The sequence below is a fragment of the Takifugu rubripes genome, chromosome 17, assembly GCF_901000725.2.
Source record: "Takifugu rubripes chromosome 17, fTakRub1.2, whole genome shotgun sequence".
In the NCBI taxonomy this organism is placed as follows: Eukaryota; Metazoa; Chordata; class Actinopteri; order Tetraodontiformes; family Tetraodontidae; genus Takifugu; species Takifugu rubripes.
Genome location: NC_042301.1, coordinates 256974 through 279901, shown reverse-complemented (window position 1 = coordinate 279901; position 22928 = coordinate 256974). Strand labels below are relative to the sequence as shown.

Below are 22928 nucleotides of genomic sequence, written 5' to 3'. Positions count from 1 at the left end.
AAGCGAAATATACATGCACATGTGTTAGTCGATATATTCAGCAGATATGAATATATTATATATTTATTCCAGAGTTCTTTGAGCTGATGTTTTACAGTTTATCTTCTTCTCAGGTCCAGTTGGACCTCACATTTCAAAAAGACAAGAACAGCATCACTGGAGTAAAACAATCCCAAAAACTTAAGTAAAGAACTCAGAAGAGCTTTTAAAGCAGGTATGACTGGAATTCTTTCAGACTGACGCTGCAGCAATTTGCTGTTGATGCTGCTGTTGAGATCTGACGCTCAAAGTTTCAGACTGGATCAAGTTTCACTGATTCCAGATCAGGAAAAACAATGAAAGTGGTGGCGGGTCTCAGCAGGTCCGAAGGGTTGATCATGAGTTCTGAACTTGATAGGAGACAAACCTCCATTCCAAGAAAAGGCGGTGCAGCTTCATCTGGAAGGATGGGTTAACCCTAACCCTAAGCATGCCTCCTCAGTCAGACCACTTCCTGTGTGTCTTGGTAACAGTTAACTCTAAATTTATGACATTTCAATGACGTTAGTGGTTATGATGGTGCTTGGCTGCAGGTGGTGAAAACATCTCACGGCAGCACTTTGAAGCTCTCATCCATGCCTTTATTACACCTCTATCCATGCCTTTATTACACCTCTATCCATGCCTTTATTACACCTCTATCCATGCCTTTATTACACCTTTATCCATGCCTTTATTACACCTCCATCCATGCCTTTATTACACCTCTATCCATGCCTTTATTACACCTCCATCCATGCCTTTATTACACCTCTATCCATGCCTTTATTACACCTCCATCCATGCCTTTATTACACCTCTATCCATGCCTTTATTACACCTCCATCCATGCCTTTATTACACCTCTATCCATGCCTTTATTACACCTCTGTCCATGCCTTAATTACACCTCTATCCATGCCTTTATTACACCTCTGTCCATGCCTTTATTACACCTCTATCCATGCCTTTATTACACCTCCATCCATGCCTTTATTACACCTTTGTCCATGCCTTTATTACACCTCTGTCCATGCCTTTATTACACCTCTATCCATGCCTTTATTACACCTCCATCCATGCCTTTATTACACCTTTGTCCATGCCTTTATTACACCTCTTTCCATGCCTTTATTACACCTCTATCCATGCCTTTATTACACCTCTGCCCATGCCTTTATTACACCTCTATCCATGCCTTTATTACACCTCTGTCCATGCCTTTATTACACCTCTATCCATGCCTTTATTACACCTCCGTCCATGCCTTTATTACACCTCTATCCATGCCTTTTTTACACCTCTATCCATGCCTTTATTACACCTCCATCCATGCCTTTATTACACCTCTATCCATGCCTTTTTTACACCTCTATCCATGCCTTTATTACACCTCCATCCATGCCTTTATTACACCTCTATCCATGCCTTTTTTACACCTCTATCCATGCCTTTATTACACCTCCATCCATGCCTTTATTACACCTCCATCCATGCCTTTATTACACCTCTATCCATGCCTTTTTACACCTCTATCCATGCCTTTATTACACCTCCATCCATGCCTTTATTACACTCTGTCCATGCCTTTATTACACCTCTGTCCATGCCTTTATTACACCTCTATCCATGCCTTTATTACACCTCCATCCATGCCTTTATTACACTCTGTCCATGCCTTTATTACACCTCTGTCCATGCCTTTATTACACCTCCATCCATGCCTTTATTACACCTCCATCCATGCCTTTATTACACCTCTATCCATGCCTTTTTTACACCTCTATCCATGCCTTTATTACACCTCCATCCATGCCTTTATTACTTAATGGATTCTTAACATCCGCTCACTCACGAACAAGGAACACCTCATCCACGATCTCCTAACTGACCGCAATTTCGACTTTCTTTGTATTACGGAAACCTGGCAACAACCAAATGACTTCTCCTCACTCAACGACTCCACCCCACCGGACTATACATATTTTCCCACCCCCGGTCCCACGGCCGTGGTGGTGGTATCGCAGTGATTCACCACCAGAAGTGGAAGATCCTTCCGCTGTTGTTGCTTCCATCATCCTCATTTGAACATTTGGCACTTACACTCTCTGGACCCACTCCCACCATCATTGCCACTATTTAGCGCCCCCCCAAGCCCCACAGCGACTTCCTAAATGACTTTGCTGTCTTGCTCACCCATCTATGTACACTATCTCCAAACATAACAATACTAGGGGACTTCAATTTCCACATGGACAATACCAATCTGCCTCTCACCAGAGACTTCTTATCATGCCTCGAGAGCTTTGGACTGCGTAATTTTATCAACTTCCCAACGCACACTAAAGGACACACTCTAGACCTTCTCTGCTGCTCTGGTCTCATCCCCCTCTACTGCACTGCTGATGATCTCCATGTCAGCGACCATTTCCTCATCTCTTTCAGCACTGCACTCCGCCACTTCAGAGTTAAGTCACCATGCTTTATCTCATTCCGCAATTTGAAAAACATCAACATTGACACCCTTAGTTCCCACATTAATGATATTATCATCCCAGACTGTTTTACTACCACCGACGAAATCACATCCCACTACAATACTAGTTTAAAGAACATCCTCAACTACCCTTCATCTCCGCTCCATGAAAACCAAAGGCTGTCAAATGGAAAGACTTTATAAGAAAACTGGACTTTTGATCCACAAGGAAATGTACTACATTGCCCACATCTACCAATACAAGGACGCAATTCACCAAGCCAAGACAAAATACTACTCTGCCCAGATCTCCTCCAACAAAGGAAACACCAGATCTCTTTTCACACTTCTCAACAAAACGATCCAGCCACCTGACTCCCTACCTCCACACCTGTATTCAACTGACACCTGTAACTCCCTAATGCAGTTTTTCAAGGACAAAATCCTAAACATTCACCATCACCTAGACACCGGCTCACTTCCCGCTCTCCAACCCGGACCTCCTCCCAGCCCACCAACTAATCTGCCTCACCTCCATCAATTCTCCAGTTTTCTTCTCCCTAAAAATCCTGACATCGATGCTCTTATCCGGAAATCCAAACCCTCAACATGTCAGCTGGATCCCCTACCCACCAATCTGGTCAAATCTCCCCTGCTGTGCTCCCCCTCATTTCTGCCACCATTAAATCGTCACTTTCGACTGGAACTGTTCCCTCATCCCTCAAAACGGCAGCCATCATCCCAATCCTGAAAAAAACAAACCCCAATAATTATCGTCCCATTTCTAATCTAACTTTCATTTCCAAAATCCTTGAAAAAGTAGTCGCCTCTCAACTACACACCCACCTAGCACATAACTCCCTTTATGACCCCTTCCAATCTGTTTTCCGCCCCCGCCACAGCACTGAAACTGCTCTCATAAAAATAACCAACGACCTTCTCACAGCAGCTGACTCTGGTTCACTTTCCATCCTTATCCTCCTCGACCTTACTGCAGCATTACACCATCTCCCACCCCATTCTACTCCGTAGACTCTCCTCCATCGGCCTTGCCAAGACCCCCCTTCAGTGGTTCCATTCGTACCTCTCAGGCCGCACACAGTTCATCCAGCTCAAATCATTCAAGTCCAACCTCTCCCCAGTCACTTCAGGCGTGCCACAGGGCTCAGTCCTGGGACCCTTGCTATTCATCATCTATCTTCTTCCCCTTGGCGCCATCTTCCGCAAATTCAACATCCAATATCACTGTTATGCAGATGACACTCAACTGTACCTTTCAAGCTCGCCTAACTCCTCACTCCCACCCTCCTCCTTCCCCACCTGCTTAGCTGAAATCAAAGCCTGGTTCTCGTCCAACTTCCTTAAATTAAACGGTGATAAAACTGAAGTGCTCCTCGTAGGGACGAAATCATCACTCTCAAAAGTTGCCAGTTTCTCCATTCCCATTGACACCTCCTTGGTCTCCCCCTCCCCTCAAGTTAAGAGACTGGGCGTCATCCTCGACAGCACTCTCTCATTTAAATCCCACATCAGCCATACCACTCGGGCCGCCTATTTCCATCTCCGACAAATAAATCGACTTCGTCCCTCCCTCTCCCCCAACACCACCTCCATCCTCGTCCATAGTCTTGTCACCTCACGTTTAGATTACTGCAACTCCCTCCTCTTCGGTCTCCCTCAAAAATCTCTCCACAAGCTACAACTGGTCCACAATTCAGCTGCCCGCATCATCACCAGAACCCCATCTTCCCACCACATCTCCCCCATCCTACAACAACTCCACTGGCTTCCCATCACTTTCCGGATCCAGTACAAAATCCTTCTACTCACCTTCAGAGCCATCCATAAACTCGCCTGACCTCCTCCACATTGCCATAACACGCCCCCTCAGATCCTCCTCCTCCCCCAACCTCACTGTGCCCCCTGTCTACCTCAGGACCATGAGGGCCAGAGCTTTCAGTTGCTCTGCCTCTCACCTTTGGAACTCCTTACCACCAGACATTCGAAATACCGACTCTCTCCCCGTATTTAAATCAAACCTCAAAACACACCTTTTTCGTCTGGCTTACTCACTGCACCACCCTTAATTGTTTTCTTTGTTTAGGTTTATGATTACATGCTGCTTTGTTGATCTTATGTATGTATGTATGTTTCACCTACTGACTATTTTTTGTTGTAATTGCTGCTATTGAAATTGTTATTGAAATCTTAACTGTGAAGCCGACCTATGATTTTAAATTGTAAATAGAATCAGAATCAGAGAATCAGAATCAGAGTACTTTATTGATCTCTTTAGGGGGTGTCCATTAGGGAAATTAGCATCTCCAAAAAAACGTACAGCACATACAGCACTGTACAAAATTAAATAGTGTTTAACTGTTGCATAGATGTACTGTAAAGTGTCCTTGGGTGTCTTGAAAGGTGCTTTGAAATAAAATCTATTATTATTTTTATTTTATTTTTTTATTACACCTCTATCCATGCCTTTATTACACCTCTATCCATGCCTTTATTACACCTCTATCCATGCCTTTATTACACCTGTATCCATGCCTTTATTACACCTCCATCCATGCCTTTATTACACCTCCATCCATGCCTTTATAACACCTCTATCCATGCCTTTATTACACCTCTATCCATGCCTTTATTACACCTCTATCCATGCCTTTATTACACCTCTATCCATGCCTTTATAACACCTCTATCCATGCCTTTTTTACACCTCTATCCATGCCTTTATTACACCTCTATCCATGCCTTTATTACACCTGTATCCATGCCTTTATTACACCTGTATCCATGCCTTTATTACACCTCTATCCATGCCTTTTTTACACTTCTCTCCATGCCTTTATTACACCTCTATCCATGCCTTTATTACACCTTTATCCATACCTTTATTACACCTCTATCCATGCCTTTATTACACCTCTATCCATGCCTTTATTACACCTCTATCCATGCCTTTATTACACCTCTATCCATGCCTTTATAACACCTCTATCCATGCCTTATAACACCTCTATCCGTGCCTTTATTACACCTCTATTCATGCCTTTATTACACCTCCATCCGTGCCTTTATTACACCTCTATCCATGCCTTTATTACACCTCTATCCATGCCTTTATTACACCTCTATCAACGCCTTTATTACACCTCTATCCATGCCTTTATTACACCTCCATCCATGCCTTTATTACACCTCTATCCATACCTTTATAACACCTCTATCCATGCCTTTATTATACCTCTATCCATGCCTTTATTACACCTCCATCCATGCCTTTATTACACCTCTATCCATGCCTTTATTACACCTCCATCCATGCCTTTATTACACCTCTATCCATGCCTTTATTACACCTCTATCCATGCCTTTATTACACCTCTATCCATGCCTTTATAACACCTCTATCCATGCCTTATAACACCTCTATCCGTGCCTTTATTACACCTCTATCCATGCCTTTATTACACCTCCATCCATGCCTTTATTACACCTCTATCCATGCCTTTATTACACCTCTATCCATGCCTTTATAACACCTCTATCCATGCCTTATAACACCTCTATCCGTGCCTTTATTACACCTCTATCCGTGCCTTTATAACACCTCTATCCATGCCTTATAACACCTCTATCCGTGCCTTTATTACACCTCTATTCATGCCTTTATCACACCTCTATCCATGCCTTTATAACACCTCTATCCATGCCTTTATTACACCTCTATCCATGCCTTTATTACACCTCTATCCATGCCTTTATTACACCTCTATCCATGCCTTTATTACAGCATGGCCCGTCTGTCCTCTCCTGCCCGTTCCCATATTCTCCTACATAAATGCACATATTGCCGGTCTTGGTTTTCTCTGGTCTTGCTGATCCTGGATTCGCTCCATCAGGACCCGGAGGATGAAGGTGGGCCACATCTCTGATGAGGACGTCTGAAGATGCACCTGGACCTGGTATATTACTGTTAATGCTGATGTGCTCTGTGCACGTGGCCTCTGCTGCACGTCTGCCCGTCCCAGGGAGACGGATCCCTCAGCTGTGGATCTCCTCCAGGTTTCTCCAGGTTTTTCCTGACCTGGTTTGAGGGCCTAAGGACGGAGGACGTCACACCTGTGCAGCCTGTAAAGTCCTCTGATGCAGCAATCTGGTGATTTTGGGCCTCAGGGCGGCTGATCAGCTCCCGGAGGCACCAGAATCTCAGCAGAACCACCTGGAGTGCTGCTCCTAAATCATGAAGCCATCTGCCATCGGACGTTAGACAGCCCCCTTTACTCCACATCTTTAAAAGCCATCTCAAAATGCACCTTGATCCTGTGTCAGGTTCAAACTGTTCATTTAAAAATGCTGTAACTACTTATTGTCACTCCTGACCAGAACCCTGACCTGCTTTAGCTGATGTTCTATCACCTCAGGATAGCAGGAGACAACCTGACCATCCATCCCCCATTTTCTTATATGTTCCTTTCTGTATATCATGCTTTGTTTTATCTTGTGACGCTTATGCTTTATCATATGATGCTTACCCTTACGCGTATTGTAATCTTACATGTTCGTGTGCTAGTATAAAAAATGAACCTCCCCAGGGCCCACACTGGTAGCTACACTGCAGACGTGCAGTGGCCCTAGCAGCAAGTAAACCGCAGCTTCCTCTGATGGCAACAGCACAGGAAGGAAACTCATCACTTCCTCTCCAACACCCTGCTTTCGTTTATGTCGTTTTTCTTCCGTGTTCTTTTATACTTATTTTATCTGAGCTGCTTTATAATTGTAATGATTGTTTTTAGTGCTTTATGAATATATCATCATGAAACAACTCTGGAATTCTCTGAAACATTTTAGTGTAAAGATGTTTTACCCGACGTGTTTTCAGCTTTCTGTTCTCCGTTCAGCACTTTATTCTCAGCAACACTGATAACGAACTAGAGAAACAGTTTAACCTTTAACCTCTCCTGTATTAAAGGCTTTAGAACAGAAACTGACCTGTTGGACCTGAACTGACAGCTGAAAGATTTTGCAGAATGTCGTTCCGAGGTATCTTCTCTAAAATCTTCTTGGTGACTTCCACGGCTCCTTGATCTTTGTAAGCCTTCACCATCAAATTACAAACGACCGTCCTCTCTCTGGTCTCTAGTTGGTAGCTTTTAATCGGGTTGAAGCCTCCCATGATTCCAGGATCTTTCAGGTAAAATTTGAATTTATTGAATTCTTCCTCAGTTAAATCCTCCAGAACATTCAGCAGGGTCTCTTGAGCCATTGTAGCGTCCGTCTTCTCTTTAGAGCAGGAGTGCTCATTACGTCGATCGCGGTGTGACATTTAAAAATATCAGCCTATCATTCATCCCGTCACGTGATTGATGTACAGGGCAGCCAGTGAGATGACAACTGAAGTTGACAATCAGGCGACCAATCACGTGCAAACAACAGCGCTAAGTGCAGCAGAACGACGTCAGCCTATCAGCAGTCCCGTGACTTGATTGACATACAGGGCAGCCAATCAGAAGCGCTAAACTATCCAGCCAATTACCTCTGATTTTAAGCCACCGCTAAAGCTGATGGTCATCAAAATGACTGAGGGAGCGGGACCAAGTAAGAAGACAAAAACAGATCACTTTCATATCGGCCAGTGCAAACATCTACTTTCTACATGAAGATGATGAAGTCCAAAAAGCGTTGCACGGTGACTGATGAACATCTGGAGGTGTGGGTGAGGCTGTCAGCAGCTACGGTCCCTGTGCCTCCCTGGCTGGTTCAGTTCAGTGCACGTCAGCAAAGTGAACTTAGGTAATTACAAAAAAGGTTAATAGTTAATTATTATGTGTGTTTTGCCATATTGGCTCATTCAGTTAAGCAAAGTACATCAACTGTACATACAAATAATCCTCAATACATTTGAAAATAATTAATGTTTTGCATTTTTGTGGTGGGTAGATCACACGCTCAAAAGTGACATTTGACAGGCCAACGACCGGGACTGGGACAGCCCATAATACTCATATTAGTAACGTGGACCAACGAAAGTGGACAAAAGCCAAAGTTTCAGAATCAGCCTAAAGAAACATATGACAGAAGACATCAAAGACTTTAGGAACAAAGGCAGCACATGTGCCATTGAGCTGCATCTTTCCAGGGTCGTGATTAGTAGCAGGTTCTGATACAGTAGCACAGATCATCAAAGAACACGAGCACGTTGTCTAGAATCAAAGAAAAGAACAAAGCTGCATGAAACAGTTGTGATCAGGGCGACTCAAGTAGTTCTGAGGGATCTGGAGACAAGGCGGCATTGTTGATGACAAACAGGAACAAACAAAAACATCGATCTGATATTGATATTAGAATGTACAGCACACACACACACACTCACACACTCACACCCACACACACACTCACACACTCACACCCACACACACACTCACACACACACTCACACACCCACACACACACTCACACGCACACACACCACTCATACAGCACACTCATACACACACTCACTCACACACTCACTCACACACCACTCACACACTCACACATACACTCACGCAAACTCACACACACACACACCACTCATACACTCACTCATACACTCACACACACACCACTCATACACACACTCACACACACACACACACACACCACTCATACACTCACTCACACACTCACACACACCACTCATACACTCACTCATACACTCACACACACCACTCATACACTCACTCATACACTCACACACACCACTCATACACTCACTCACACACACACCACTCATACACTCACACACACACACCACTCACACACACACTCACTCATACACTCACACACACACACACCACTCATACACACACTCTCACACACACACACACACCACTCATACACACACTCATACACTCACACACACCACTCATACACTCACTCATACACTCACACACACCACTCACACACACACACTCTCACTCACACTCACACTCACACACACACACACACACGCTCACACACACACACATTCACACACTAACTCACACTCTCACTCACACTCACACTCACACACACACTCACACACACACACACACACACATTCACACACTAACTCACACTCTCACTCACACACACTCATACTCAGACTTGTGAGGGTGAAGTTTTGCTCACCCGCGCTGTTCGTTCACCAGACTCAGATCAACCACACAAACAACAGGAGTTCCTTGCTAGAGAGTCGAGCAGCAGTTCAACTCTGTTCGTCTGCTGCTCGCTCACCTCTTTTATTGGTGCAAACAGGATCTCATCACTCATTGTCTTCTGACCTCTGCTCCCATCTTAACAAACTTCTCTAATCTTGACCAACAGGACACATCTGGGTGCTGGTCAGCAGCTTCAGCACTTTTACGAAACACTCTCATGTTCTGCTTTTCCTGTCAACGTTCCTCAAACACTCAAAATCTGCATACAATAGCATTTAAAGATAATACTAATCACAACAATAACAATAATTCTTCTCACACACTCACACTCACACTCACACACACCACTCATACACTCACACACACACACACCACTCATACACACACTCACACACACACTCACACACACCACTCATACACTCACTCATACACTCACACACACCACTCATACACTCACTCATACACTCACACACACCACTCATACACACACTCACACACACACACCACTCATACACTCACACACACACACCACTCACACACTCACTCACACACATACCACTCATACACTCACACACACACACCACTCACACACTCACTCATACACTCACACACACACACCACTCATACACACACTCTCACACACACACACACACCACTCATACACTCACTCATACACTCACACACACCACTCATACACTCACTCATACACTCACACACACCACTCATACACTCACACACACACACCACTCATACACTCACTCATACACTCACACACACACCACTCATACACACACACACACCACTCATACACTCACACACACACACCACTCATACACACGCACACACACCACTCATACACTCACACACTCACTCACACACTCACTCACACACTCACACTCACACACCACTCACACACTCACACACACACTAGGATATCGATCACTCGAGGGTCTAGCACAGGCATGGGCAAACTAAGGCCCGGGGGCCACACGCGGCCCGTTAAACGTTTTAATCCGGCCCGCCAAACTTGAAAAATTAAATGAATAAACCTTGTTAATGTTAAATTTTCACTGCAATTCTGGTGTTTTCCCACTAGAAAAAAGACAGTCAGGAGGAGAGTGATGGTGATATCCTGAAGGATAACAGAACTTTCAGTGCTTTAAAATAGAAATGGTTGAAAATGGCACATTTTATTCATTTGATTTTAAGTGTTTTAAGACTCATTCCAAAGTCAGATATTTTGTTGTAATGCTTCTCTTCATTTTCATTTGAAATGAAAGCACATGTTTTCTCCATATCCCAAGATGTGTATTTTTTCTCCAATGAGGTGAGGTTACCAAAGCACTCCATCCATCCATCTGCTCCTGGTCCGGCCCCTTTGTCAAATGTTAGAACCCATTGTGGCCCACGAATCAAAATGTTTGCCCACCCCTGGTCTAGCAGCAGTAAAATTCCACCACCATGACCCAAACACACTCTGCTCTGCCGTCGACAGTTTGAACAGCTTCATATCGCCGTCGGCGCCACCCTGAATGAAACGGTTCCGTTCTAGAGCGACGACACCAAGACGGTTACCTGAGGCAGGTGTAGCGGATCCATGCTGTCGGGTCACCTGATCTTCAGCCCCATCAAGGCTGTGGAGGACACAGTGGTGACACTGGTCACATCACCAGGTGTCTCACACAGAAACTCTTCAAAGCCATCACAGATGTTCACGCTCCGCTCTAGACGGGACGGCGCGCCCTCACCATGGGGGCGGAGCGGCACAGCGTTGAGACGGGTGGAGGCTGCAGACCGCGGACGCCCTCACCATCGGAGCGGAGCGGCACAGCGTTGAGACGGGTGGAGGCTGCACACCGTGGACGCCGTCACCGTGGGGGCGGAGCGGCACAGCGTTGAGACGGGTGGAGGCTGCAGACCGCGGACGCCCTCACCGTGGGGGCGGAGCGGCACAGCGCTGAGACGGGTGGAGGCTGCAGACCGCGGACGCCCTCACCGTGGGGGCGGAGCGGCACAGCGTTGACGACCTGATTTTTCTATTGATTCTCCGAACAGGAGCAGCCGTTGATCAATAGTCTAAATATCAATGGCCTGTTTCAGCCTGTGAAGCTGTTAATGATGCTGTGAGAGGAAGGAAGGCCTCACTGATGCATTTAGTTCTAACTATATATTCAGCCGTATATGTAGAATACTTCATCTTTACTGCACCAGAGCTACGATGGCTGAACATCTCAGACGTGCTCCACAATCCCACTGTGATCCAGTTTATTTCTGATTCCTGCTTCTCATTGGAATTGTGGTCAAAAATCCCGGACTGCTTTTGTGTCGTCTTTAGTCACGAGTCTGGTGCTGTTCTAGACCTTCACCCCCCCAGCATGGCCATGATCAGCACGACAGTTAAAAACATAAATATTGGAATATCAGAAATGTCCTCTTGACAACATGCAGATGCTGTTTCCTCTTGTATTGTGATTCACCATGAGATTATTTTTAAGTCAAGGGCGACTCTGAAGATGCTTGTTTTTTAGAATACAGATTTAGACATCCTGCCTGGTCCCGGTGCCGAAGAAGACCCATCCTGTGGCACCGAGTGACTACAGGCCAATAGCACTGACCTCCCACATTATGAAGGTCATGGAGCGGCTGGTGCTGTCACACCTCAGACCTCTGGTGAGCCCCTTTCAGGACCCTCTGCATTTTGCCTATCAGCCCAAGGTGGGGGTTGATGACGCAGTGATATACCTGCTACAGAGGGCTTACTCCTCCTTGGACAGACTAAACACCACAGTGCGGGTCATGTTCTTCGACTTCTCTTCTGCCTTCAACACCATCCAGCCAAGACTGCTGAGGGCGAAGTTGGAGAAGATGCAGATGGATGCTCCCCTTGTTTCCTGGATCGAGGACGACCTGACAGGTCGGCCACAGGTTGTGAGACTGCGGAGCTGTGTGTCCGACCCCCTGATGAGCAACACAGGAGCTCCTCAAGGAACTGTGCTCTCCCCCTTTCTGTTCACCACCTACACAGCTGACTTCCAGTACCACTCTGAGACACGTCATCTCCAGTACCACTCTGAGACACGTCATCTCCAGAACCACTCTGAGACACGTCATCTCCAGAACCACTCTGAGACACGTCACCTCCAGTACCACTCTGAGACATGTCATCTCCAGAAGTACTCGGATGACACAGTCATAGTCGGGTGTGTGGAGAATGGACAGGAGGATGAATACAGGGACCTTGTGGAGAGTTTTGTCAGGTGGAGCAGGGAGAACCTTCTGCAGCTCAACGTGACCAAGACGAAGGAGATGGTGGTGGATTTTAGTAAAAGCAAGTCCCCACCCTCCCCAGTCTGCATCAGTGGGAAAGATGTGGAAATAGTTTCATTTTACAGGTTCCTGGGTGTTCAGCTGGACAATAAACTGGAGTGGTCCACAAACACCGATGCTGTCTACAAGAAGGCCATGAGCAGACTCTACTTCCTCAGGAGACTCAGGTCCTTCAGTGTTTGCAGCAGGATGCTCCAGATGTTCTACCAGTCTGTCATGGCTAGCACCATCTTCTGTGCTGTAGTGTGCTGGGGAGCAGGCTAAACTAAGGATGCTAACAGACTCAACAAACTCATTAAAAAGGCAGGGTCTGTTGTTGGCTGTAGACCTGCAAACTTAGACGAGGTGGTGAGGGACAGGATGGTGTTGAAACTATGGACAATCATGGACAGTCCCCCCCCCCCCCCCCCCCCCCCCCCCCCCCCCCCCCCCATAACACAGCAGACTCCTGCAGCCTCGCTGCTCTAAGGAACGCTACAGGAAGTCCTTCCTGCCGTCCGCCATCAGACTGTATAACTCATCCTAACCAAGCCAGTAACAGTAACTGTGTAATGTTTATGTTGTAATTTTATTTCTATTTTATTCTATATTTATGTCTATATGCTTATAATGCTTATAATATGTATACATTATATTATGTATATATTATATATATATGCTTATAATATATGCTGTATATATGCTTATAACGTTCTAATCTTATCCGTATTTATTTATTCTGTTTCTATACTTTGTATAGGTTGCTACTATAATATAATTCAATTTCCCCACGTGGATGAATAAAGTACATCTTAATCTTATACTGATGATCACAGTTGTGTTATACGGTGCCTACAACATTTGCTCCACTAGATGGGAGCCTTTCCAGAGCTCTATGATTATTTAGCTGGCTGTGGAATAACATTCTAAACACCCCATAGTTCACGCTTGGACAATTCAAGACCCTTAAAAATGTATCTGAGTGAGAATTGACATTGCTTTTCTTATGTTGGATGTTAATTTTGTCTCTTCTCCGTTCTAAGCTCTCTGTCTCCTCTTGGGATCTATGTTACTGTTTACATCTGTGAGTTCTCATGGTGATCATGAAGGATGAGGCCAACTTGGCTGAGTCGCTTTGGAAAAAGAGGTTTAATCTCAACAGGAAAATTAAAAATAAAGGACAAAGAGGTGTAGAAAAACAGCCAGTTTTCCTAGGATCACGTTGCTCTCTCCTGACAACCTGTGGAATCAGCAATAGGAAAGATGAGGTTGGTTGGACAGACGGGACCTTCATGATGAACATCCAGCAGGTCTAGAACTCATATTCAGGCCGTGAGCTCAACCCTCGTGTTTCTTCAGAGGGAAGCTTCTCCTGCGGTCGAACACAAATGCACCGAGGAACCGGGCAAGAACCAAGACCATAAACCAAAGCCAAAGCCGGGGAACAGCGGTTCAGTGAATGTGGCTTTGAAGGTATGGACGTGGACCGGGGTGTTTGTGATGATTCTGTAGAAGGTCACAGTGCCAGCGGGGTAGTTCACATAGACGGCGACTCTCTGAGGATCAGTGGATGAGAAGGTGAGGAGGTGTACCCTTTTGTTATTGTGGAGGACAGAGTAACCTCTGTCAGAACACAGAAGGCTCCAAGACTGCTGATTCTCTCCAAACCAGCTTTGGGGACTGCTTCCATGTCTCCGGATCTTTTTGTATGCTACAGAAATGTGAACCCGTCCTGTCCACTCCACCTCCCAGTAACAGCGACCAGTTAGGCTGTTGCTACACAGCAGCTGGGGACAGTCCTCAAACCTCTCTGGATGGGCTGGATATGGTTGGTCCTCGGCCACTGCCCTCATCACCCTGTTGTTGGACACTTGGATTGACCTGTGGACGGTGTTGGTGTCCACGCTGAGCTCACAGTGATCTAAAGGGAGAGAGGAGGAACCAGGAACCAGCTCATGAAACACAACTGAGTCCACTAACTGCTGCTTTTTTCAGAGCGTGACGTGCTGACGCATCAAGTTGATCACTTACACTTCTTCACACCACTCTTAAGTCTCTCTTTCCCACAATGGTCCAGTCTGGATTGGGAGAAGACACAGAGGAAATGAAATCCAAGGCAGGACAGAGGTTCAACAGATGCCACCTCAACCTTGAGCTCTACGCTGTTCGTCCCTGACTTTGGGTCTGCCTGAACCGGTTTGCTCTTGATTCGGTTTGTGAACCTCAGAGCTGGATTTGTGACATCTCTCCATATGCCAACGTCATGGAGGAGAACTTTGCCTATTTCTCTCTAAGGATTCCCTTACAGGCAGTGGCTGCAGCCAGATGGTTGTGCTGGCATCACCTGATCTTTTTGTATCTCTGACGTGACCCTTTTATTCTCCCTTATGTGGGTTCTCGTACCCTGAAGGTCCAGAAAGCATCACATCTCTCTGCTCAGAGGTGGTTCAGATCTCACAATGTGCTGCTTGAACCACCGAACGTCTGGAAGGTCTCCATGCTCATCAATAAATAGTATCAGGTCTTCATTTTAGGGAGGGTGTTTGCATCTACCTGAGAACCTCCAGGCTCAACTCTGGATCCTCCAGAACAGCAGAGAGCTGCTTTGTTCCATCATCTCCAGGATGGTTGAAGCTCAGGTCCAGTTCTTTTAGATGGGTTGGGTTGGACCTCAACGCTGAGGCCAGAGAAGAACATCCTTCTGCTGTGATGAGACAGCCCGATAACCTGCATGCAAGCACATCCACCACACACACACACACACACACACACACACACACACACACACACACACACACACACACACACACACACACACATTCCTCACTAATTAACAGCTCATTTATGCAAAGTTCTGGGTCCTGTGTCGGGGCCTGGACCTGACTGGGGAGCGAAGCACAGGAACCAGAACCAGACTAAGTCATTTTAAAAGCTGTGGGAGTGAACAGTGGTCGGCTGGTCGGCATTTTTGGTAAAGATATTTCCTCTTTTGGAAGATAACCAAAATTTCAAGCTGCCATTTAGAAAAACTGATGATGCTGATAAGGAGTACTAACCTGAGGATCTCCAGCCGGCAGTTTGGACTCCTCAGACCAACAGAGAGCTGGTTCAGCCCTGAATCCCTCAGGTCATTGTTACTCAGGTCCAGCTCTAGCAGACTAGAGGAGGAGGCGCTGAGGACAGGGGACAGAGCTTCACAACTCCTCTCCGTCAGATTGCAGTCACTCAACCTGAAAAAAGAAAAGAAGAAGAAAGGAGAAAATCCTTCTGGTTCTCTCCTGCACAATCAGGGACGCAGGCTTATTTCTTTAGTTGACCTTTATGAGGACGGAAGGTGCAATGATACGGAATGAAATCAGTTCTTGGAGTAACTACTGCGACTGCCTAAAACGCTGCCAGATGTGATGCGTGTTGCTGAACACCTGCAGACACCTGCAGAACACCTGCAGAACACCTGCAGACACCTGCAGACACCTGCAGACACCTGCAGAACACCTGCAGACACCTGCAGAACACCTGCACCTGCAGAACACCTGCAGACACCTGCAGACACCTGCAGAACACCTGCAGACACCTGCAGAACACCTGCAGACACCTGCAGAACACCTGCAGAACACCTGCAGAACACTTACAGGGCTTTTCTGCAGGCTGTGACCACTGGCAGCAGCCTCAGAAGAACCCACGCTGAAGCAGAGTATTTCTTCAGGTCAAACATCTCCAGGTCTTGTCCTGAGGACAGTAATATGAAGCCAAGAGCTGACCACTGAGCAGAGGAGAGCAAGTTTGTTGTCAGTTTTCCGGATCTGAGGTTCTGTTGAACCTCCTGGACCAGTGAACTATCGTTCAGCTCGTTCAGACAGTGGAACAGGTTGATGATTCTCTCTGAGGACAGATTCTCTCCAATCTTCTCCTTGATGTAGCCAATGATTTCCTGATTGGGCTCTGAGCTACCTTCACCATAAATTAGACCTTGTAGAAGAGCCTGATTGGTCGGCAGAGAAAGACCCAAAAGGAACCGCAGGAACAGGTCCAGGTGTCCTTTTTCATTTTGCAAGGCCTCGTCCACCGCACACTGGTAAAAATCAGCCTGTTTGATTTTGGTTTTGCACAATTTAGAGCCTAAATAATGTAATAAGGTTGTTTTTTGTGACAGTATGTTGGTGCCAGAATTAGTGAATTTCAAATGTGCATGAAGAGCAGCGAGAAACTCCTGAACACTCAGATGGACAAAGCAGAACACCTCCTTCTTGAACAGTCCTCGCTCCCTTCTGAAGATCTGCGTGAACACTCCTGAGTAGGCATCAGCCGACCTGACGGTGATGCCACAGTCTCTTAGATCGGACTCGTAGAAGATCACATTGCCTTTCTGCAGTTGTTTAAATGCCAGCTTTGCCAGAATTGGAATCATCTCACAGCTCTCTGGACTCCATTGTGGAGCTTTCCCGTCTCCTCTCTTGTTTTTCGGTGTGGACTGAACAACCAGGAAGGAGATGTACATCGCTGTGAGAGTCTTGGGCAGCTCTTCTCGCATCTTCAACACATCCTCAAAAACCTTTGCAGTGACCCAGCAGAAGATTGGGATGTGACACATGGTATGGAGGCTTCGAGATGCCTTGATGTGAGAGATGATTCTGCGCGCCTGCTCCTCCTCCTTGAACTTCCTCCTAAAGTACTCTTCCTTCTGCACGTCAGTAAACCCTCGCACCTCTGTCCTCATGTCCACAAAATCCGGATGGATCTGATTGGCTGCCGCGGGCCTCGTGGTTATCCAGAGTCGAGCGGAGGGGAGAAGACTTCTGTTAATGAGGTTTGTGAGCAGGACCTCCACCGAGCACGGTGCCTTCACATCTATATCCGCCTCCTGGAATTTACTGGTTCTGGTGTCCATTTTTAGTCGGCTCTCATCCAGCCCATCCAAGATAAACAGAAGCTTGAATTTACAATTGTCAAAATTGGTGACTCCTGATGACTGCAGAGCTGTAAAGATGCTGTTAAGAGCCTCTATTTGAATGGACCTGGACTCTTGGATGCACTCATGAGTGAGTTGAGCCAAGGATAGGCGTGTCCCCCTCAACTGGTTCAGGTGGCGAAAGGTGAACGGCAATATGAGATGCACGTCTTGATTGGCTCGTTGTTCTGCCCAGTCCAACACAAACTTGTGGATTAGAAAGGTTTTGCCAATTCCTGCATTTCCGTTGGTCAGAACAGTTCTTATGGGTTTATATTTCCCAGCTGGAGGTGTAAACAGGTCACTGGGACTAATGGGTTGTTCTGTGTCTGAAGGGTTCCCAACCATGTCAATCTGAGTGACCTCGTGCTGAGCATTGATGTGTATGTCGCCACCGGTGGTGACGTACAGCTGTGTGTAGACGTCGTCCAGCCGCTGCTCGTCTGCCTTCTCATCGCAGCCTTCCTGCACACACATAAACCTGCTCTTCAGGTTTGACTGAAGGTTTGATTGATAAGAGCCGATGGGGTCGTGTTCACATGTGGGACCTTAAAGCAAAATATACATGCACATGTGTTAGTCGATATATCCAGCAGATATGAATATATTATATATTTATTCCAGAGTGCTTTGAGCTGATGTTTTACAGTTTATCTTCTTCTCAGGTCCAGTTGGGCTTCACATTTCAAAAAGACAAGAACAGCATCACTGGAGTAAAACAATCCCAAAAACTTAAGTAAGGAACTCAGAAGAGCTTTTAAAGCAGGTACGACTGGAATTCTTTCAGACTGACGCTGCAGCAATTTGCTGTTGATGCTGCTGTTGAGATCTGACGCTCAAAGTTTCAGACTGGATCAAGTTTCACTGATTCCACATCAGGAAAAACAATGAAAGTGGTGGTGGGTCTCAGCAGGTCCGAAGGGTTGATCATGAGTTCTGAACTTGATAGGAGACAAACCTCCATTCCAAGAAAAGGCGGTGCAGCTTCATCTGGAAGGATGGGTTAACCCTAACCCTAAGCATGCCTCCTCAGTCAGACCACTTCCTGTGTGTCTTGGTAACAGTTAACTCTAAATTTATGACATTTTAATGACGTTAGTGGTTATGATGGTGCTTGGCTGCAGGCGGTGAAAACATCTCACGGCTGCACTTTGAAGCTCTCATCCATGCCTTTATAACACCTCCATCCATGCCTTTATTACACCTCTATCCATGCCTTTATTACACCTCTATCCATGCCTTTATCACACCTCCATCCATGCCTTTATCACACTTCTATCCATGCCTTTATTACACCTCTATCAGCTGGATTACTGTAAAGCCCGTCTGTAGTCTCCTGCCCGTTCCCATATTCTCAGCCTCAGGGCGGCTGATCGGCTCCCGGAGGCACCAGAATCTCAGCAGAACCACCTGGAGTGCTGCTCCTAAATCATGAAGCCATCTGCCATCGGACGTTAGACAGCCCCCTTTACTCCACATTTTTAAAAGCCCTCTTAAAATGCACCATTTTCCAGCTATGAGACTTTGATCCTGCTTTTATTGTGTTGTTTTTCTTCCGTGTTCTTTTATACCTTTATACCTACCTATTTTTATCTGAGGTACTTTATAATTCTAATGATTGTTTTGTCAACTGATCACCACCTGGTGGTGAGTTGGCTCCAATGGTGGGGAAGGATGCCGGACAGATGCCAACCCAAACGTATTGTGAGGGTCTGCTGGGAACGCCTGGCAGAGTCTCCCATCAGAAGGAGCTTCAACTCACACCTCCGGGAGAGCTTTGACCATGTCCCGGGGGAGGCGGAGGACATTGAGTCCGAATGGACCATGTTCCGTGCCTCCATTGTTGAGGCGGCTGACCAGTGCTGTGGCCGCAAGGTGGTTGGTGCCTGTCGTGGCGGCAATGCCCGAACCCGCTGGTGGACACCAGCGGTGAGGGATGCCGTCAGGCTGAAGAAGGAGTCGTATCGGGCCTTACTGGCCTGTGGGACTCCTGAGGAGGCAGATAGGTACCAGCAGGCTAAGCAGAGTGCAGCTACGGCATTTGCTGAGGCAAAGACCCGGGCATGGGAAGAGTTCGGTGAGGCCACAGAGAACGACTTCTGGACGGCTTCGAAAAGGTTCTGGACCACCATCCGGCGTCTGAGGAGGGGGAAGCAGTGCACTGTCAACGCTGTGTAAAGTGGCGATGGTGTGCTGCTGACCTCAACTCGGGATGTTGTGGATCGGTGGAAGGAATACTTCAAGGACCTCCTTAATCCCACCAACGCGCCTTCCAATGAGGAAGTAGGGCCTGGGGACCTGGGTACAGGCTCTCGTATCTCCGGGGCTGAAGTTGCTGAGGTAGTCAAAAAACTCCTCAGTGGCAAGGCCCCGGGGGTGGATGAGATCCTCTCGGAGTTCCTTAAGGCTCTGGATGTTGTAGGGCTGTCGTGGTAGACTCGACTCGGCCACATCACGTGGACATCGGGGGCGGTGGCGCTGGATTGGCAGACTGGGGTGGTAGTCCATCTTTTTAAGAAGGGGACTGGAGGGTGTGTTCCAATTATAGGGGGATCACACTCCTCAGCCTCCCTGTTAAGGTCTATTCAGGGGTACTGGAGAGGAGGGTCCACCGGATAGTCGAACCTCAGACTCAGGAGGAGCAATGTGGTTTTCGTCCTGGGTGTGGAACAGTGGACCAGCGCTACACCCTCAGCAGGGTCCTCGAGGGTGCATGGGAGTTTGCCCAACCAGTCCACATGTGTTTTGTGGACTTGGAGAAAGCATTCGACCGTGTCCCTTTGGGGGTCCTGTGGGGAGGTCCTCCGCGAGTATGGGGTGTCGGGCCTGCTGATACGGGCCGTCGCGCTCCCTGTATGATCGGTGTCATAGTTTGGTCCGCATTGCTGGCAGTAAGTCAAATTCGTTTCCGGTGAGGGTTGGTCTCCGCCAGGGCTGCCCTTTGTCACCGATTCTGTTCATAACTTTTATGGACAGAATTTCTAGGTGCAGTCATGGTGTTGAGGGGGTCCGGCTTGGTGACCTCAGAATCGGGTCTCTGCTTTTTGCAGATGATGTGGTCCTGTTGGCTTCATCGGCCCGTGACCTCCAACTATCACTGGATCGGTTCACCGCCGAGAGTGAAGCGGCTGGGATGAGAATCAGCACCTCCAAATCCGAGGCCATGGTTCTCAACCGGAAAAAGGTGGAGTGCCTCCTCCGGGTCAAGGAGGAGATCCTGGCCCAAGGGGAGGAGTTCAAGTACCTCGGGTTCTTGTTCACGAGTGAGGGAAGAATGGAGCAGGAGATCAACAGGCGGATCGGTGCGGCGTCCGCAGTAATGCGGACTCTGCACCGGTCCGTAGTGGTGAAGAGAGAGCTGAGCCAAAAGGCGAAGCTCTCGATTTACCGGTCGATCTTCATTCCTACCCTCAGCTATGGTCATGTGCTTTGGGTAATGACCGAAAGAACAAGATCACGGGTACAAGCGGCCCAAATGAGCTTCCTCCGTAGGGTGGCTGGGCTCTCCCTTAGAGATGAGGGTGAGAAGCTCTGGCATCCTGGAGGAGCTCGGAGTAGAGCCGCTGCTCCTCCACGTTGAGAGGAGCCAGATGAGGTGGCTTGGGCATCTAGTTAGGATGCCCCCTGGACGCCTCCCTGGTGAGGTGTTCAGGGCATGTCCCTCCGGTAGGAGACCCCCGGGAAGACCCAGGACACGTTGGAGAGACTATGTCTCTCGACTGGCCTGGGAACGTTTGGGGATCCCCCCGGACGAGCTGGAAGAAGTAGCTCGGGAGAGGCCCTGCTGCCCCCGAGACCCGACCCCGGATAAGTGGTAGAGGACGGATGGATGGATGGATGGATGGATGGATGGATGGATGGATGGATGGATGGATGGATGGATGGATGGATGGATGGATGGATGGATGGATGGATGATTGTTTTTAAAGTGCTTTATGAATATATCATCATGAAACAACTCTAGAGTTCTCTGAAACATTTTAGTGTAAAGATGTTTTACCCGACGTGTTTTGAGCTTTCTGTTCTCCGTTCAGCACTTTATTCTCAGCAACACTGATAACGAACTAGAGAAACAGTTTAACCTTTAACCTCTCCTGTATTAAAGGCTTTAGAACAGAAACTGACCTTCTGGATCTGAACTGACAGCTGAAAGATTTTGCAGAATGTCGTTCCGAGGTATCTTCTCTAAAATCTTCTTGGTGACTTCCACGGCTCCTTGATCTTTGTAAGCCTTCACCATCAAATCCACAACGACCGTCCTCTCTCTGGTCTCTAGTTGGTAGTTTTTAACCAGGTTGAAGCCTCCCATGATTCCAGGATCTTTCAGGTAAAATTTGAATTTAGCGAATTCTTCCTCAGTTAAATCCTCCAGAACATTCAGTAGGATCTCTCGGGCCATTGTAGCGTCCTGCTGGCAGTAGACCTGCAATCAAGTGAGTGAAGGAACATTTCAGGAGTGAACTTCGCACCTTCTCTTTAGAGTCTCCGTCACCAAACACCATCGTACAGGAGATGGTTTAAAGGTTGAATGAGTCATTTACGATGGTTCAAAGTTGGTTGTCAGTAACGGGACATGAAAGGAGGGAGGGAGGGAGGGAGAGAGGGAGGGAGGGAGGGAGGAAGGGAGAGGAAGGGAGGGAGGAAGAGAGAGAGGGAGGGAGGGAGAGAGGGAGGGAGGGAGAGGAAGGGAGGGAGCAGATGAAGACGTAGAGGAAGGCGAGCAGCAGGAGTAGCTTCTGGAATAGTCCTGGAATAGCTGATTATTAATAGGTTCACGGTGGTCCTTCGGATGGATTATTATGGGGTTCTGTCCTCAGATTACAACTATTGAGTATGAAAGGGAGGAAAGTTCCTGTAAAAGAAAGTGATGATTACGTCCTTTGTTTTGGGGCATAAATTCTTCTTTATTAAGAAGAATTGTGGGTCACCCTGGAAAGTTTTGGAAATGCTGGAAATGCACGTTGTTACGATTCCGTAGTCGGATCCCTGA

The 22928-nt window shown here is 47.1% G+C and overlaps 1 protein-coding gene across 1 annotated transcript in view; it reads right to left on the bottom strand.

Moving 5' to 3' along the window:
* Positions 1–22394, bottom strand: part of LOC105419903 (NACHT, LRR and PYD domains-containing protein 3-like) — a 33166-nt gene extending 10772 nt beyond the window's left edge. Inside the window, exon 1 of the mRNA XM_029850217.1 lies at positions 22064–22394. Coding sequence (XP_029706077.1) covers positions 22064–22337 — 274 coding nt within the window. The 5' untranslated portion in view covers positions 22338–22394. The remainder of the gene's footprint in view (positions 1–22063) is intronic.
* Between the last annotated feature and the right edge of the window lie 534 nt (positions 22395–22928).